Below are 20,174 nucleotides of genomic sequence, written 5' to 3' on the forward strand. Positions count from 1 at the left end.
AGTGCTCAGTAAATTCATTCATTCAGTTGTATTTATTGAGCACTTACTGTGTGCAGAGCACTGTACTAAGCGCTTGGGAAGTCCAAGTTGGCAACATATAGAGACGGTCCCTACCCAACAGCGGGCTCACAGTCTAGAAGGGGGAAGACAGCGAACAAAACAAAACATATTAACAAAATAAAATAAATAGAATAAATATGTACAAATAAAATAGAGTAATAAATATGTACAAACATATATACATATATACAGGTGTATATATATATATATATATATATATATATATATATATATATATATATATGTAGAGGCCGTCCCAGACTGAGCCCCTTCCTTCCTCTCCCCCTCGTCCCCCTCTCCATCCGCCCATCTTACCTCCTTCCCTTCCCCACAGCACCTGTATATATGTATATATGTTTGTACATATTTATTACTCTATTTATTTTACTTGTACATATCTATTCTATTTATTTTATTTTGTTAGTATGTTTGGTTTTGTTCTCTGTCTCCCTCTTTTAGACTGTGAGCCCACTGTTGGGTAGGGACTGTCTCTATGTGTTGCCAATTTGTACTTCCCAAGCGCTTAGTACAGTGCTCTGCACACAGTAAGCGCTCAATAAATACGATTGATGTATACATATATATATATGTATACAGAGGTTGGTCTTTAATGAGAGATGCTTTGAAGTTCATGCATTTTATGAGACTTCCCTTATTGGTAAACTTCTTTCTTTCCCGTCCCTATTCAGTTTTGGAATAAATACCATTGATTGCATGATTGATTCCCCAAATTCCCCAAATTGGGGAGGATTCTGAAATGATGCGGGAAGGTTTTAAGACACCAGTCTTGGTTCACGTCACGCGGAGCCGTTTGCAACTGATACCTCGGGGAATCGGTCTTCCCTCTTTGTTCAGAGAGCAGACCGAGTGACGATAAGGCTGTAATTTGTTCTCATCTTCTAAAGAAGCTGAAAAAAGTGCTTAGTATCAGTCAGATTTTGGCAAGGAATGATGGACTTGGGATGGCAGTGCCTAAATTTAAACCTCCGCTCGCTTCTGTTTTAAGATCGTTTGTAAGGCTCCGACCGAATCGGTAGGGATAGCAGGAGGACGAAAACATTACACCATCAGCGAGCTCGGGAATGATCCCCCATTTTTGAATCAGTTGCTACTGTTGCTTCCCTCTAGACAGTAAGGTCGTTGCGGGCAGGGAGCGTGACTGTGGTATTGTGTTGAAGTCTCCTAAGCGCTTAGTACAGTGCTCCGCACACAGGAATCGCTCAGAAATACGACCAGTTGCTTGCTTGCTTGCTGCTGCTTGATGTTTGGGTGGATTTTGGAAGGACCAAGGGATTGGGCGGGCTTTGAGGCAGGGTGAGAGGTTGGAGGTGGTTAAAAAAGGGAAAAGGAAAGAAATCCACATTCAGAGAAAATCCGGGATTTCGGCTCCTCTGATGATGTAGTCATTTTCCTAATAGGCCCCCCGGCAACCTCGTGGCCTGAGGGCTTTTGGAAGCCGTGTGGCCTAGCGGAAAGGTTCTTATCCCTTATCGGGTTTCATGGCATGGCTCAGTGGAAAGAGCCCAGGCTTTGGAGTCAGAGGTCATGGGTTCAAATCCCGGCTCTGCCAACGGTCAGCTGTATGACTTCGGGCAAGTCACTTGACTTCTCTGGGCCTCAGTTACCCCATCTGTAAAGTGGGGCTTGACGGTGAACCCCCCCGTGGGACAACCTGATCACCTTGTAACTCCCCAGTGCTTAGAACATAGTAAGTGCTTAATAAATGCCATTATTATTTCAAGCGCTTAGTACAGTGCTCTGCACTCAGTAAGCGCTCAATAAATACGATTGATGATCCCTGCCACTTGCCTGCTGGGTGACCTTGGGCAAGTCACCTAATTTCCGGGCGCCTCAGCGTCCTCGTCTGTGGAATGGGGGTGAAAAGCCTACTCTCCCTCTTCCGTACCGTGAGCCCCGTAGGGACTACTCCGTCTGATCCGGTCGTCTTGGATCGACCCCAGTGCGAAGCACACAGTAAGCGCTGAACAAGTATCACCGTTCTTAAATACCGGATTGATGGCAAGAAGTGAATAATTCCCGTCGTTCTTAAAAACCATTACCTGTTTTAAAAAGCGCGTCTCCTCACGGGTTAGAACCACCAACCTGCCAAGCTTTGCCCTGCGTCGTGGCCGTGAATAGCCGAGGAAAAGGAGCGTCAGCGAGGAGCCCGCCCGGCCTGCGGCCGTGTTTCCTTTGAGGGATTTTTAGGGATTTTTCCCTAAATCCTTTAGGAGAGAAGCCGGAGTATCCGAGCGAGCTTCTCTCAACTGAGCAGTCCCCTCTCAGTCGGTTGAAGACTGAAGAAGGGCCATTTTCAGCTCAGCAGATGGTCGGTTCGTGGCCCAGGATTTTTCCGCGTCACTTTCCGGCAGTTCCCTAAATACTTCTGTCTTAGCGTGCTAAAAATGAGCTTTTCTATTTCTTTTTTAGCAGCATTTGTTAAGCGCTCACTGCGTGCCAGGCGTTGTACTAAGCGCTGGGGGAGGTACGGGACAATCGGGTTATATCTTTCATTGAAGCTTTCCCCAACTTATAGGGTTGGCCCTCTCTCTCTGGAAACTAGTAATAATAATAATGATGATGGCATTTGTTAAGCGCTTACTATGTGCGAAGCACTGTTCTAAGCGCTGGGGGGATACAAGATGATCAGGTTGTCCCACGTGCGGCTCACAGTCTTAATCCCCATTTTACAGATGAGGGAACTGAGGCTCAGAGAAGTGAAGTGACTTGCCCAGGGTCACACAGCTGACAAGTGGCGGAGCCGGGATTCGAACCCATGACCTCTGGCTCCCAAGCCCGGGCTCTTTCCACTGAGTCATGCTGCTTCTCTAGAAAGAGCACAGGCCTGGGAATCTGAAGATAATACTAATAATGATGGCATTTATTAAGCACTTACTATGTGCCAAGCACTGTTCTAAGCAGGTTACAAGGTGATCAGGTTGTCCCACGGGGGCTCCCAGTCTTAATCCCCATTTTCCAGATGAGGTCACTGAGGCCCAGAGAAGTGAAGTGACTTGCCCAAAGTCACCCAGCTGACAATTGGCAGAGCCGGGGTTTGAACCCATGACCTCTGACTCCAAAGCCCGGGCTCTTTCCCCTGAGCCACGCTGCTTCTGTGATGTGAGTTCTAATCCTGGCTCTGCCATTTAATTTTTTTAAAAAATTTTAAAATGGTATTTGTTCGGCGCTTACTACGTGCCAGGTGCTGTACCAAGCACTGGGGTAGATACCAGTTAATCAGATAATGTTACGTGTCAAGCACTGTTCTAATTTGTCTATTGTCATCATTTTTGTTAATAATAATAATGGCATTTATGAAGCGCTTACTATGTGCAAAGCACTGTTCTAAGCGCTGGGGAGGTTACAAGGTGATCAGGTTGTCCCATGGGGGGCTCACAGTCTTTGGGCAAGTCACTTAACTCACAGTCTAGCAGAAGGATTAGAACCCAAGTACGTCTGACTCCCCGGTGCTTAGTCTATCCACTGCCACTTAGGTGTTCCCTGCCCACAGTGAGCTTAGAGTCTAGGGGGGCTTATTAGTAGAGAGGAAAGCATGATTTCTTCTCTGGGCCAGTGAATACTCAGTGTTTTTATTTTCAGTGACCCAGCTGTCCAGTCACCAAATAAATACCATGGTAGTTTGCGGGGTGTAGAAATGATCGTTCTCCTCCCTCAGGTCGCTTAGTACAGTGCTGTGCACACTGTAAGGACTCAATGAATACGATTGAATGAATTCGTTCAGGTCGCTAAATACCAGCATTCCTGTCCATAAGCTTTGTACTTGAGGGGTCTTAGAAAAAAGAATTATCCCTTCCAAACATCCCCCTATTCACCTCCCACACACCACACTGTACTAGGTTCTCCTCAGGTCTTGTACTAATCTCCACAGGAGTATATCCATATCTGTGATTTCTTTATTTATATTAATGTCTGTCTCCCCCTCTAGACTGTAAGCTCATTGTGGGCAGGGAACATGTCTACCAACTGTGATATACTGTACTATGCTGTGATATAGTGTCAGAGAGGCAGTGCCAACTTGTACTTCCCAAGCGCTCAGTACAGTGCTCTGCACACAGTAAGCGCTCAATAAATACGATCGATTAATTGATTGATTGATTGAAAGAGTCCGGGCTTTGGAGTCGGAGGTCATGGGTTCAAATCCTGACTCCCCACTTGTCAGCTGTGTGACTTTGGGCAAGTCACTTCACTTCTCTGGGCCTCAGTTCCATCATCCGTAAAATGGGGATGAAGATTGTGAGCCCCCCGTGGGACAACCTGATCACTTTGTAACCTCCCCAGCGCTTAGAACAGTGCTTTGCACATAGTAAGCGCTTCATGAATGCCATTATTATTATTATTATGACTCTCCTAAGCACTTAATACAGTGCTGTGCATGCAGTAAGCCCTCAGTAAATACAGTCAGTACCATATTGGTGCTGTAATGCTGTCCTTCGCAAGCGCTTAGTACAGTGCTCTGCACACAGTAAGCGCTCAATAAATACGATTGAATGAATAGTAATAAAGCCTTCTCTCTCCCGGCTCCAATTACTTGGGAACCCGTGTAAGTCGTGTCCCTTAATGCTTAAAAAGTGGCCTTCTGGGGCCCGTTTCATTCTGACCCTTGTGTCTTTTCCCCCAGTGACAGGAGGGATCACAGAAGAGCAGTTTCAGACCCATCAACAGCAGTTTATTATTATTATTACTATTACTACTCTCCTAAGAGCTTAGTACAGTACTCCGCACGCAGTAAGCGCCAAATAAATGCAATCAATACCATATTCGTGCTGTAATGCTGTAATAATAAAGCCTTCTCTCTCCCGGCTCCAATTACTTGGGAACCCGTGTAGGTCATGTCCCTTAATGCTTAAAAAGTGGCCTTCTGGGGCCCGTTTCATTCTGACCCTTGTGTCTTTTCCCCCAGTGACAGGAGGGATCACAGAAGAGCAGTTTCAGACCCATCAACAGCAGTTTATTATTATTATTACTATTACTACTCTCCTAAGAGCTTAGTACAGTACTCTGCATGCCCCTTCCTTCCTCTCCCCCTCGTCCCCCTCTCCATCCCCCCATCTTACCTCCTTCCCTTCCCCACAGCACCTGTATATATGTATATATGTTTGTACATATTTTTTTTTACTCTATTTACTTATTTATTTTATTTGTACATATCTATTCTATTTATTTTATTTTGTTAGTATGTTTGGTTTTGTTCTCTGTCTCCCCCTTTTAGACTGGGAGCCCACTGTTGGGTAGGGACTGTCTCTATATGTTGCCAATTTGTACTTCCCAAGCGCTTAGTACAGTGCTCTGCACATAGTAAGCGCTCAATAAATACGATTGATGATGATGATGGTGATGATGATGCATGCAGTAAGCGCCAAATAAATGCAATCAATACCATATTCGTGCTGTAATACTTTTAAGCCTTCTCTCTCCCGGCTCCAACTACTTGGGAACCCGCGCAGGTCGTGTCCCTTAAAGTTTAAAAAGTGGCCTCCTGGGGCCCGTTTCATTCTGACCCTCGTGTCTTTTCCCCCAGTGACAGGAGGGATCACGGAAGAGCAGTTTCAGACCCATCAACAGCAGTTAGTTCAGATGCAAAGACAGCAACTGGCCCAGCTTCAGCAGAAGCAGCAGTCTCAGCATTCCTCGCAACCGACCCATCCGCAAGCACAGGTAAGTCAAGTCACCTCCCGTCTGTCCCCCCATAACCCGTCCCTTTCGCTTTCTGGGGTGCCCGGGGGCCATTTCACTTCCTCCCCCTGGGGGAAAACCTTCAGAGGCCTGCAGAGCATCACTCCTCTGACTCTGTTTACCCATCTCATGAGAGCTTGGCACATAGTAAGCACTTAACTTGTAGACTGTGACCCCACTGTTGGGTAGGGACTGTATATGTTGCCAACTTGTACTTCCCAAGCGCTTAGGACAGTGCTCTGCACACAGTAAGCGCTCAATAAATACGATTGCTTGATTGATTGATTGATTAACAAAATGCCATCATTGAAATGCCACAGGAGGGAAGGTCTCACCCTCCCAAATGGGATACGCAGCCTCCAGGCAGGATGACCAAACCAAAGAAGTTCTTGGTTTGGGGAGGAGACCAACTGCCGTTGCGGGGAAGGGTTCTGACCGCAAGAAAGCCCACTTTTCCCAAGTCCGCTCAGCTCCCCGAGAATGATTGTCATCATCATCATCATCAATCGTATTTATTGAGCGCTGTACTATGTGCAGAGCACTGTACTAAGCGCTTGGGAAGTACAAGTTGGCGACATATAGAGACAGTCCCTACCCAACAGTGGGCTCACAGTCTAAAAGGGGGAGACAGAGAACAAAACCAAACAGACTAACAAAATAAAATAAATAGAATAGATATGTACAAGTAAAATAAATAAATAAATAAATAGAATAATAAATATGTACAAACATATATACAGGTGCTGTGGGGAAGGGAAGGAGGTAAGATGGGGGGGATGGAGAGGGGGACGAGGGGGAGAGGAAGGAAGGGGCTCAGTCTGGGAAGGCCTCCTGGAGGAGGTGAGCTCTCCCCCCGACCCCGGCAAGGAAAACTCGCATTGCGGTCGCCCTATTGTGTCTGAGACCGCACCGTATTCTCTCCGGACGGATGTTTGTTCTCCCAAGAACTTTCCGGGTCCCGCTCCAAGTGCCCAGTGAAACATGCGTCCTGGGAAAACCGCGGGTTCATTTCTTTCCCTAATACATTCATCGCTCTGAAACATCATTAATCAATCAATCGTATTTATTGAGCGCTTACTGTGTGCAGAGCACTATACTAAGCGCTTGGGAAGTACAAGTTGGCAACATATAGAGACAGTCCCTACCCAACAGTGGGCTAACGGTCTAAAAGGGGAAGACAGAAGAGTGCGTGTTTTGCGGATTTGCTCCTCAGACCGAAAGGTTATACATCAGTATATCAAGAGCACTCCCCGGGACTGCTCCCTCTGAATTTGTGCTGTTTAGTTAGTTAATCATTCATTCAATCGTATTTATTGAGCGCTTACCGTGTGCAGAGCACTGTACTAAGCGCTTGGGAAGTACAAGTTGGCAACACTTAGAGACGGTCCCAACCCAACAGCGGGCTCACAGTCTAGAAGGGGGAGACAAGACGACAAAACAAAACATACTAACAAAGTAAAATAAATAGACTTTGGACATTCATTCATTCATTCAATCATTTATTGAGCGCTTACTGTGTGCAGAGCACTGTACTAAGCACATGGGAAGTACAAGTTGTCAACATATACCAGTGGTATATAACACATACCACTGGTGGCCTTTAAATTAATTAATTCATTCATTCAATCGTATCTATTGAGCACTTACTGTGTGCAAAGCACTGTACTAAGTGCTTGGGAGAGTACAATATGACAATATCACAGGCACATTCCCCACTTACAACGAGCTTACAGTGTAGAGGGGGAGACAGGCATTAATAGAAATAAATAAAATTACATATATGGACATAAGTGCTGTGGGACTGGGAAGCAGCTTGGCTTAGTGGCTGGAGCCCGGGCCTGGGAGTGAGAAGGACCTGGGTTCTAATCCCAGCTCCGCCACTTGGCTGCTGTGTGACCTTGAGCAAGTCACTTCACTTCTCTGGGCCTCAGTGACCTCATCTGTAAAATGAGGGTGAAGACTGTGAGCCCCACGTGGGACAGGGACTGTGTCCAACCCGATTAGATTGTATCTACCCCGGCTCTTAGAACAGCGCTTGACACATTGCTAGCGCTAAACAACCACCGTCGTTATTAATAAAGGGAACAAGCCAGGGGGATGGAGAAGGGAATGGAAGAAGTTTGTCAGGCCTTCCCAGACTGAGCCCCTTCCTTCCTCTCCCCCTCTCCATCCCCCTCATCCTACCTCCTTCCCTTCCCCACAGCACCTGTATATATATGTATATATGTTTGTACATATTTATTACTATATTTTGCTTGTACATATCTATTCTATTTATTTTATTTTGTTAGTATGTTTGGTTTTGTTCTCTGTCTCCCCTTTTTAGACTGTGAGCCCACTGTTGGGTAGGGACCGTCTCTATATGTTGCCAACTTGTACTTCCCAAGTGCTTAGTGCGGTGCTGTGCACACAGTAAGCGCTCAATAAATACGATTGATTGATTGATTCACGTCACGGGATTTTTCATCCGTAGGTGGATTCAGATTTCTCTGTCCCCGCCGGTGGTAGTCCCACCCAGGAGCCACGGGGAGCTCTCCGTTGGGGTGGGCAGTCTGCAGGGAGGGAACATTGTGGGGGGTCTCTGGTGCAGAACCTCCCCCCCGGGTGGCTTTTGCCCCCGCTTGGATCCCGGCAGGAGTGAAAACCATCCCGTGGGTTGGCCCCGGGCACCCGTGAGCAGGCAGCGGGCAGGCCAGGCGAGTCTGTGCCACCTCCACGGGACCGAACGTCCTGAACGTGTCCTTCCGCTTGCTCCCTAGGGCTCCGGCACCTCTGACTGTCTGTCCAAAACGCTGGACTCCGCCAGCGCCCACTTTGCCGCCTCGGCCGTCGTCAGCGCGCCCGCCCCGAGCCGCAGCGAGGCGTCCAAGGAACAGAACGCTGCCCACGGGACCGTCAACGGGGTCGTCCAGCCTTCAGGTAAGGCGTCCCGAACCCCCCGGGGGCGGCCGAGGCCCTTTGGGAAAGGGGAGTCTGGAGCGGGCCCGCCTCGGGCCATCCCGGCGGCCCGAGCCCCGACCACCCGTCTGCGCCCGTCGTGTCCACCAAGGCCCCCAGCTTTGGTGGCCTCTGCCAAGAAGCGCTCCCCCAACTCAGCCCTGCCACTCATCATCATCATCAATCGTATTTATTGAGCGCTTACTGTGTGCAGAGCACTGTACTAAGCGCTTGGGAAGTACAAGAGAAGCAGCGTGGCTCAGTGGAAAGAGCCCGGGCTTTGGAGTCAGAGGTCATGGGTTCAAATCCCGGCTCCGCCAATTGTCAGCTGTGTGACTTTGGGCAAGTCACTTCACTTCTCTGGGCCTCAGTTACCTCATCTGTAAAATGGGGATTAAGATTGTGAGCCCCACATGGGACAACCTGGTCACCTTGTACCCTCCCCAGCACTTAGAACACTGCTTTGCACATAGTAAGCGCTTAACAAATACCAAAATTATTATTATTATTATTATTACAAGTTGGCAACATATAGGGACAGTCCCTACCCAACAGTGGGAAACGTTGCCACCCTAGGCCAGTTCCACCCCTCGGGGCTTTCCCTTGAGCCGTCGTCTAGACTGTAAGCTCGTCGTGGGAAAGGAATAGATCTCTTCGGTTGGTATATCGACTTCTCCCAAGTGCTTAGTACAGCGTTCTGCACACCGTAAGCGCTCAATAAATACGATCGACTGATGCCTGCCCAAGCAAGTCTCCTCCTGGCACGCCTCTCCCTTCTACTGCGCAGTTTCTGCTTCGTTTGGCCTCGGTCACTCCCCCTCGCCGTTTTTACTTCCGTCTGCTCCAAGAAACCCCCATAGCAGGTGCCTAGAAACCTAGGTGTTTTCTCCGGTCCTCTTTGCCCCCCGGGCGGAGAGACTCCCCACGCAACGGGAAGAGTTGCAGAGCCTCCAGAGGTTGGGATGCCAGGCAGATCCGGGAATGGGCACGAGCGAGGTTGGGCAGCTGACCTTTCAGCAGGGCGGCCAGAGTCCCGGAGTGGGGGACGAGGGGGAGAGCGGGGTCTGCTTTCAGGGTGGACCATAGGAACGCGCAGTTGAGGAGGAGGAGGAGGAGGGTTTCCGCCGCAAGGCCCAGCTAAAAGCCCCAGGGTGGACGTGGGTCCCGCCATCGACCCCCGGCCCACGTCATCCCCCGGGCCTGGAATGCCCCCAATCCCTCTGCCCATCCGCCAAGCTAGCTCTCTTCCTCCCTTCAAGGCCCTGCTGAGAGCTCACCTCCTCCAGGAGGCCTTCCCAGACTGAGCCCCTTCCTTCCTCTCCCCCTCGTCCCCCTCTCCATCCCCCCCATCTTACCTCCTTCCCTTCCCCTCAGCACCTGTATATATGTTTGTACATATTTATTACTCTATTTATTTTACTTGTACATAGCTATTCTATTTATTTTATTTTGTTAGTATGTTTGGTTCTGTTCTCTGTCTCCCCCTTTTAGACTGCGAGCCCACTGTTGGGTAGGGACTGTCTCTATATGTTGCCAATTTGTCCTTCCCAAGCGCTTAGTACAGTGCTGTGCACATAGTAAGCGCTCAATAAATACGATTGGTGATGATGATGATGATGGTCAGGCCAGCTCCGTCTGGCGATTTGGTGAGGCGGTGCGAAAACGGAGGTGGCCCTGCCGGCTGGCTCTTTAAAAACTGACCGTTCTTTGGCGTGGCGTAGGGCCCGAAAGATAGAAGGGCCTGGGTTCTAATCCTGGCTCTGCCACGTGTCTGCTGGGAGAGTCACTTCACTTCTCTGTGCCTCAGTTAATCAGTCAATCGTATTTATTGAGCGCTTACTGTGTGCAGAGCACTGTACTAAGCGCTTGGGAAGTCCAAGTTGGCAACATCTAGAGGCAGTCCCTACCCAACAGTGGGCTCACAGTCTAAAAGGGGGAGACAGAGAACAAAACCAAACATACTAACAAAATAAAATAAATAGGATCGATATGTACAAGTAAAATAAATAAATAAATAGAGTAATAAATATTTACAAACATATATACAGGTGCTGTGGGGAAGGGAAGGGACCTCATCTGTAAAACGGGGATTAAGACTGTGAGCCCCATGTGGGGTAGAGACCGCATCCAACCTGATAACCTTGTATCTGCCCAAACCGTTAGGGCAGCGCTTGGCACGTAGCAAGCGCTTAGCAAAATGCCGTCATTATTATTGTTATTATCATTAGTGGGCTAGAGAATGCTTCCTTTCCTCCCTGCCCTGCTATCTACTAAGCAGGGTACTTCCCTTGAATCCAAGAGGGGGAGGGAAAGAAAAGGTAAAATCCCTGCCCAAATTAAAATTGCCCAAGTTTCCAAAAGCCTTCCAGATTCAACCCATGTATCACGTCCTGCCTTCAATCAATCAATCGTATTTATTGAGCGCTTACTGCATGCAGCGTACTGTACTAAGCGCCTTCCTGTCAGGAGATTCTCATTGACGGCCTGTCGGTCTACCAAAGACGGGGAATCATTGCTTTAAAGACCATCCCCTCTCGTAGAAACACGAATGTATTTATGTGCATTTTTTTTTCCCCCAGCGGTGTCCACGAGTTCTATTTTTAGGGACCATTTGCAGTGCTTAGTCACGACCGGGTCCGTCGGCTCACGACTTGGCTTGCCGTTAGATCGCAAGCCCCCCGCCACCTCTGTCGCCCCCTCTTCGAGCGCTTACTACTCCCCTCGGCGCAAGCGCTTAAGAAATAGTGTTGATTGATCGAACTGAATGACTGATGTGGGTTTTCTTGAAATGAAGAGCGGCATGGCCTTGCAGGAAGAGCGTAGGCCTAGGAGTTGAGGACCTGGGTTATAATCCCCGCTCCACCGTTTGGTCTGCTGTGTGACCTTAGGAGGACGCGTCCCTTCTCCGTGCCTCGGCCGCCTCATCTGTAAAATGGGGATTAATACCGGGAGCCCCATGTGGGACGTGGACTGTCCGACCTGATTAGCTCGCGTTTATCCCAACGCTGAGTAAGGTGCCTGGCACCTAGTAAACGTCTCTGTGCCTCAGCCCCTTCATCTGTAAAATTCATTCATTCATTGTCGTATTTATTGAGCGCTTACTGTGTGCAGAGCACTGTACTAAGCGCTTGGGAAGTACAAGTCGGCAACATAGAGAGACGGTCCCTACTCATTCAGTCGTATTTATTGAGCGCTTACTGTGTGCAGAGCACTGTACTAAGCGCTTGGGAAGTACAAGTCGGCAACATAGAGAGACGGTCCCTACTCATTCAGTCGTATTTATTGAGCGCTTACTGTGTGCAGAGCACTGTACTAAGCGCTTGGGAAGTACAAGTCGGCAACATATAGAGACGGTCCCTATTCATTCAGTTGTATTTATTGAGCGCTTACTGTGTGCAGAACACTGTACTAAGCGCTTGGGAAGTACAAGTTGGCAACATAGAGAGACGGTCCCTATTCATTCAGTCGTATTCATTGAGCGCTTACTGTGTGCAGAGCACTGTACTAAGCGCTTGGGAAGTACAAGTCGGCAACATATAGAGACAGTTCCTATTCATTCAATCGTATTTATTGAGCGCTTACTGTGTGCAGAGCACTGTACTAAGCGCTTGGGAAGTACAAGTCGGCAACATAGAGAGACGGTCCCTATCTATTCAGTCGTATTTATTGAGCGCTTACTGTGTGCAGAACACTGTACTAAGCGCTTGGGAAGTACAAGTCGGCAACATGTAGAGACAGTTCCTATTCATTCAGTCGTATTTATTGAGCACTTACTGTGTGCAGAGCACTGTACTAAGCGCTTGGGAAGTACAAGTCGGCAACATAGAGAGACGGTCCCTATCTATTCAGTCGTATTTATTGAGCGCTTACTGTGTGCAGAACATTGTACTAAGCGCTTGGAAAGTACAAGTCGGCAACATAGAGAGATGGTCCCTATTCATTCAATCGTATTTATTGAGCGCTTACTGTGTGCAGAGCACTGTACTAAGCGCTTGGGAAATACAAGTTTGCAACATATAGAGACGGTCCCTACCCAACAGTGGGCTCACAGTCTAGAAGGGGGAGACAGAGAACAAAACAAAACGTATTAACAAAGTAAAATAAATAGAATAAATATGTACAAGTAAAATAAAGAAGGGGGAGACAGACAACAAAACAAAACATGTGGAGAGGTGTCAGGTCATCAGAATAAATAGAAATAAACCTAGATGCACATCATTAACAGAATAAATAGAATAGTAGATATGTACAAGTAAAATAAATAGAGGAATAGATCTGTACAAACATATGTACAGGTGCTGTGGGGAGGGGAAGGAGGTAGAGTGGTGGGGGATGGGGAGGAGGAGAGGAAATGGGGGGCTCAGTCTGGGAAAATGGAGATTAAGACTGTGAGCCCCCCATGGGACAACCTGATCACCTTGTGGCCTCCCCAGCACTTGGAACAGTGCTTTGCACATAGTAAGCGCTTAACAAATGCCATTATTATTATTATTATTATTATTATTATTATTATTATTATTATTATTATTATGGGTTCAAGTCCCGGCTCCACCATTGTCAGCTGTGTGACTTTGGGCAAGCCACTTAACTTCTCTGGGCCTCAGTTCCTTCATCTGTAAAATGCGGATGAAGACTGTGAGCCCCCCCCGTGGGACAGCCTGATCACCTTGTAACCTCCCCAGCGCTTAGAACAGTGCCTTGCACATAGTAAGCGCATAACAAATGCCATCATCATTATTATTATTACTACCCAGCGCTTAGAACAGTGCTTTGCACATAGTAAGCGCATAACAAATGCCATCATCATTATTATTATTACTACCCAGCGCTTAGAACAGTGCTTTGCACATAGTAAGCGCATAACAAATGCCATCATCATTATTATTATTATTACCCAGCGCTTAGAACAGCACTTGGCACATAGTAAGCACATAACAAATGCCATCATCATTATTATTATTATCACCCAGCGCTTAGAACAGCACTTGGCACATAGTAAGCGCATAACAAATGCCATCATCATTATTATTATTATCACCCAGCGCTTAGAACAGTGCTTTGCACATAAGTGCATAACAAATGCCATCATCATTATTATTATTACTAACCAGCGCTTAGAACAGTGCTTTGCACATAGTAAGTGCGTAACAAATGCCGTCATCATTATTATTATTATCACCCAGCGCTTAGAACAGTGCTTTGCACATAAGTGCATAACAAATGCCATCATTATTATTATTATTATTACCCAGCGCTTAGAACAGCGCTTGGCACATAGTAAGCGCATAACAAATGCCATCATCATTATTATTATTACCCTTCGCTTAGAACAGCGCTTTGCACATAGTAAGCGCATAACAAATGCCATCATCATTATTATTATTATCACCCATCGCTTAGAACAGTGCTTTGCACATAGTAAGCGCATAACAAATGCCATCATCATTATTATTATTATCACCCATCGCTTAGAACAGTGCTTTGCACATAGTAAGCGCATAACAAATGCCATCATTATTATTATTATTACCCAACGCTTAGAACAGCGCTTGGCACGTAGTAAGCGCATAACAAATGCCATCATCATTATTATTCTTACTACCCAGCGCTTAGAACAGTGCTTTGCACATAGTAAGCGCGTAACAAATGCCATCATCATTATTACCCAGCGCTTAGAACAGTGCTTGGCACATAGTAAGTGCATAACAAATGCCATCCTTATTATTATTATTATTGTTACCCAGCGCTTAGAAAAGGGCCCGGCACCTAGTAAGCGCTTAACGACCGCCATTTAAAGAACCCAACAACCCCCCCACAAGGAAAAACCGTGTGTAAAAGCAAAAAAAGCGTTCTCTTGTCTTCCAGGGACCTCTAAAAGTGTGTACTCCACCAACCTGGCTTTATCGTCCAGCCCAGGGATTTCCACCGTCCAGCTGGTCAGGACCGTCGGCCACGCCGCCACGACCCACTTAATCCCGGCGCTGTGCACAAGCGGCCCCCCGCCCCTCCCCGGGAGCGGCTCCTGCCTCCCCAGCGCGGTGCACCTCAACAGCGTCAGCGTCGTCTCCCCGCTCAACGTGCACATCAGCACGAGGACTCCAGCTCCATCGCCAACAGCCTTAAAACTCGCCACCGTGGCCGCCAGCCTGGACCGGGGGCCGAAGGTGACTCCTAGCAGTGCCATCAGCAGCCTAGCCAGGTGAGCCCCCGACGGCGGGGCGGCGGCCGCGGGGAGAAGGGGTCGGCTCGAGTCCCCGCGCCTTTTGTCGATGAGCGGGAGAAGTGGTCGGATTAATCAATCAATCAATCAATCAATCAATCGTATTTATTGAGCACTTACTATGTGCAGAGCACTGTACTAAGCGCTTGGGAAGTACAGATTGGCATCACATAGAGACAGTCCCTACCCAACAGTGGGCTCTCCCGGAAGACCGTGGGAATTGGGGAGCGTCATGAACTCGGGCAGGGCGCGAGGCGGAGGGCAGCGTGGGCGACCTCCTTCCCCTCCCCACAGCACCTGTATAACATCATCCTCATCAATCGTATTTATTGAGCGCTTACGGTGTGCGGGGCACTGGACTTAGCGCTTGGGAAGTCCAAGTTGGCAACATGTAGAGAGTATATATGTATGTTTGTACGTATTTATTATTTGTCCCTATTTATTCTATTTGTTTCATTTTGTTAAGCTGTTTGGTTTTTGTCGTCCGTCTCCCCCTCGTCGACTGTGAGCCCGCTGTCGGGTCGGGGCCGCCTCTAGATGCTGCCAGCTTGGACTTCCCAAGCGCTTAGTCCGGTGCTCGGCACACGGCAAGCGCTCAATAAGTAGAGAAGCAGCGTGGCTCGGTGGGAAGAGCCCGGGGTTTGGAGTCCGAGGGCAAGGGTTCGGATCCCGGCTCCGCCAACTGTCGGCCGTGTGACTTCTTAGAACAGTGCTTTGCCCATAGTAAGCGCTTAATAAATGGTATCATTATTATTTGGGCAAGTCACCTCACTTCTCTGGGCCTCAGTTCCCTCATCTGGAAAATGGGGATGAAGACTGTAAGCCCCCCGTGGGACAACCTGATCACCTTGTAACCTCCCCAGTGCTTTGCACATAGTAAGTGCTTAAGAAATGCCATCATTATTATTATTATTATTATTATTAAATACGATTGAATGAATGAATGAAATGACCCACCAGCCCGCGATCGTCCGCCGGGCCCGGAGAGAGAAGCCCGTCCTCACCCCGGGTTTCGGCTCATCTGGTTAAGCGCTTACTACGTGCCGGGCACCGTACTCTGCGCCGGGGTGGTTGTGAGTAAATGGGGTTGGACCAGCCCCCGTCCCCCGGGGGGCTCGCAGTCTCCATCCCCGTTCTACAGACGAGGCAACTGAGGCCCAGAGAAGGGAAGCGGAGGTCCCACGATGGCCGAGCGGCGGAGTCGGGATCAGAACCCGCAGCCTTTCGACTCCAAGGCTGCTTCCAACAGAAGCAGCGTGGCTCAGTGGAAAGAGCCCGGGCTTTGGAGTCAGAGGTCATGGGTTCGAAACCCGGCTCCGCCACATGTCTGCCGTGTGACCTTGGGCAAGCCACTTAACTTCTCTGCGCCTCAGTTACCTCGTCTGTAAAATGGGGATGAAGACTGTGAGCCCCACGTGGGACAACCTGATCACCTTGTATCCCCCCCGGCGCTTAGAACAGTGCTTTGCACATAGTAAGCGCTTAACAAATGCCATCATTATTATAAGGCCCGGGCTGTGTCGGCCGCGCCGTCCCGAAGGCGGGCAAGGGCCCGGAGGCCGACGGAAGAGATGGAGCTCGAGGCGTTGGTGGGCGGCGGGGAGACCGACACCGCAAATTCATTCATTCAATCGTATTTATTGAGCGCTTACTGTGTGCAGAGCACCGTACTAAGCGCCTGGGAAGTACAAGTTCATTCATTCATTCCTTCAGTCGTATTTATTGAGCGCTTACTGTATGCAGAGCACCGTACTAAGCGCTTGGGAAAGACAAGTTGGGAACATATAGAGACAGTCCCTACCCAACAGTGGGCTCACAATCTAGAGGGGGAAGACAGAGAACAAAACAAAATATATTAACAAAATAAAATAAGTAGAATAAATACGTACAAGTAAAATAAATAAATAGAGTCATATAGAGTAGATAGAGTTTTCAGATCATTGTCAGAACTTGGTTCTACAACCTTCAGCTGACAGGTGTGATCTGACTCATTTCACTTTGATGTGATGTTTTGTTGGGGATATTTTAGTAGAGTTTTGTTAAGGTTCCTAATTAGCGCTTCCCTTAATAATAATCAATCGTATTTATTGAGCGCTTACTGTGTGCAGAGCACCGTACTAAGCGCTTGGGAAGGACAAGTTGGCAACCTATAGAGACGGTCCCTACCCAGAAGCGGGCTCACAGTCTAGAAGGGGGAGACAGAGAACAAAACAAAACATATTAACAAAATAAAATAAGTAGAATAAATATGTACAATAAATAAATAAATAGAGTTCTCAGATCATTGTCAGAACTTGGTTCTACAACCTTCAGCCGACAGGTGTGATCTGCCTCATTTCACTTTGAGGCGGTGTTTTGTTGGGGCTATTTTCGTAGAGTTCTGTTAAGGTTCCTAATTAGCACTTACCTTAATAAGAATCAATCATATTGGGCGCTTGCTGTGTGCAGAGCACTCTACTAAGCGCTTGGGAAGGACAAGTTGGCAACCTATAGAGACGGTCCCTACCCAGAAGCGGGCTCACAGTCTAGAAGGGGGAGACAGAGAACAAAACAAAACATATTAACAAAATAAAACGAGTAGAATAAATATGTACAATAAATAAATAAATAGAGTTTTCAGATCATTGTCAGAACTTGGTTCCACAACCTTCAGCCGACAGGTGTGATCTGACTCATTTCACTTTGAGGCGGTGTTTTGTTGGGGCTATTTTCATAGAGTTCTGTTAAGGTTCCTAATTAGCACTTACCTTAATAATAATCAATCATATTGGGCGCTTACTGTGTGCAGAGCACTCTACTAAGCGCTTGGGAAGGACAAGTTGGCAACCTATAGAGACGGTCCCTACCCAGAAGCGGGCTCACAGTCTAGAAGGGGGAGACAGAGAACAAAACAAAACATATTAACAAAATAAAACGAGTAGAATAAATATGTACAATAAATAAATAAATAGAGTTTTCAGATCATTGTCAGAACTTGGTTCCACAACCTTCAGCCGACAGGTGTGATCTGACTCATTTCACTTTGATGCGGTGTTTTGTTGGGGCTATTTTCGTAGAGTTCTGTTAAGGTTCCTAATTAGCTCTTACCTTAATAATAATCAATCGTATTGGGCGCTTACTGTGTGCGGAGCACTGTACTAAGCGCTTGGGAAGGACAAGTTGGCAACATCTAGAGACGGTCCCTACCGAACAGTGGGCTCAGAGTGTAGAAGGGGGAGACAGAGAACAAAACAAAACATATTAACAAAATAAAAGGAGTAGAATAAATATGTGGAAGTAAAATAAATAGAGTCATATAATAAATATGTACAATAAATAAATAAGTAGAGTAAATAGAGTTTTCAGATCATTGTCAGAACTTGGTTCTACAACCTTCAGCTGACAGGTGTGATCTGACTCATTTCACTTTGATGTGGTGTTTTGTTGGGGCTATTTTAGTAGGGTTTTGTTAAGGTTCCTAATTAGCACTTACAATAATAATAATAATAATAATAATAATAATAATAGTACTTTTTAACAATAATAGTACTTTTTAAACGCTTACTATGTGCCGAGCACTGTTTTAAGCACTGGAATAGATCCAAGCTCTGCAGGTTGGACACAGTCTGTTCCACATAGGGTTCACGGTCTCCGTCCCACGTGGGTTTCACGGTGTCCGTCCCACGGGGGGCTCACAAGTTGGCAACAAAGGGCCGGGATTTTGGGCTGCCGCGGTACACCGCGAGGCGACACGCGACCCTGACCCGCCTGTCTCCTCCCCGTCTTGTCTCGTTGCAGAGAGAACCACGAGCCAGAAAGACTGGGCCTGAAAGGACTAGCAGAGAACACAGTAGCTATGGAAGTGACATAACCTCAAACTACCGGCTCCAGTCTCTGCCGACGGTGCGGTCGTTTCTTTTCCAACCGAATGCAAAATAAAAAAATATATATATATATATATATGATAAAAACAAAAAAACGCTCTGTGGATCCCGGAGGACTCAGACGGACCCGAACAGACCGTCGCTCTTAATCGAGTGCGCGAATCGCTCCACAAGTGTACATTTTGTAAAATTGGGAAAATCACTACCTTGTAAAATAGTTTATTTGTATCATCAATATTATTTCTGTTACTTGAATAGTAGATATTCATCATCAAGCTTTTGCACTTGAATTTGCAACTGAATGGATTTTGAAAAGAAAAAAAAAGACTTCTTTAAATGGGATCGTGAGCATGAAATGAGATCCCGCGTCACTTGTTTTCACTATTTATTTTGCCATGTTTACATTTTGTATCTTGTACAAATAAATCCAACTTTGTGTCTAAAAAAGGTAAAGATTCATAGCTAGGAGATGAAATTCTTGTAATTCTTTTCTAAAGGACCTGTCAAGTTTTCACTTGGTTCATTTTGTTTCGCAATTTGACTAGATGGACCTTTTGGTAAATACTTTCGTGGCATTTCACTGTCGAATATGAAGTTCCAGGCAAAATAGTATTTTCTATTACCGCGCAGGGGGAAGGGATGGATCGATACATGCAAATTTAATGTAGTAACTCACTTTTCCATATATTTTGAATGTATATTTCTATTTATAATACCAGTTTATAAAAAAGAATTACACCTAAAAACCAAAAAAAAAAAAACAAAACAAAAAACCAAAACGAAGAAAAAAAAACCACAAGCCGACTAGGAAAAATCATGTTTCCGGCACAGAGAAACTGTGCGGATGAGAACGTTTTTCAACCGTTTCCATTTTATCGGAAGACCGCGTATTTTAACTGGCTTTAAAACTGTAACTCACCACATAAAGGCGACTTTACCAGGTATGTATTGCGTTATATATCGTTGCAATAATTATTGGACATTTAGCTATCGAACCATCCTAGGTGTGGGCGGGGAGGGGGGCGGGGGGCGGGTGAAAGGGCCGGGGGTAGGGGGGCGGAGGGGAGGTTGGGCAGATCTGTCTTTTCGATTTTGGAGCATTTTCCTGTGGCCACAAGGCAAGTAACGGATTGGAAAAGGTCTGACTGTAAGCATCGGACACCTTCGTAGCGTAGTGTTTCAGTGACTTTTTTTTATACGGTTCTTGTAAATTAGATACGTGTAGTGGTGTTTCAGAATGTTTGTTTATGCACTAGTTCAGACATCTTTCCCTGTTACTTGTTCTTGATCAGTGAAAACTGCAGGGAAATAAAAAATACATATCAAAACACGGACACGTTGCATATGTGTTTATTTCACAACGTGCAAAACAGCAGAAATGGAAATTGGGGGAAGATGAT

At 46.9% G+C, this 20,174-nt stretch overlaps 1 protein-coding gene across 2 annotated transcripts in view; it reads left to right on the top strand.

The window, feature by feature from the left end:
- The window catches only part of EPC2 (enhancer of polycomb homolog 2), a 110,023-nt gene extending 90,802 nt beyond the window's left edge, over nt 1-19,221 (top strand). Inside the window, exons 11-14 of one of the 2 annotated variants that reach the window (XM_038751580.1) lie at nt 5,600-5,736; nt 8,514-8,673; nt 14,557-14,890; nt 18,689-19,221. In XM_038751580.1, the coding sequence (XP_038607508.1) occupies nt 5,600-5,736; nt 8,514-8,673; nt 14,557-14,890; nt 18,689-18,761 (704 nt within the window). In that variant the 3' untranslated portion in view covers nt 18,762-19,221. Of the gene's footprint in view, nt 1-5,599; nt 5,737-8,513; nt 8,674-14,556; nt 14,891-18,688 lie in introns of those variants that run through there. The other variant, XM_038751581.1, reaches the window with a different exon arrangement.
- The last annotated feature ends 953 nt before the right edge of the window (nt 19,222-20,174 follow it).

The sequence above is a fragment of the Tachyglossus aculeatus genome, chromosome 9, assembly GCF_015852505.1.
Source record: "Tachyglossus aculeatus isolate mTacAcu1 chromosome 9, mTacAcu1.pri, whole genome shotgun sequence".
Classification (NCBI taxonomy): Eukaryota; Metazoa; Chordata; class Mammalia; order Monotremata; family Tachyglossidae; genus Tachyglossus; species Tachyglossus aculeatus.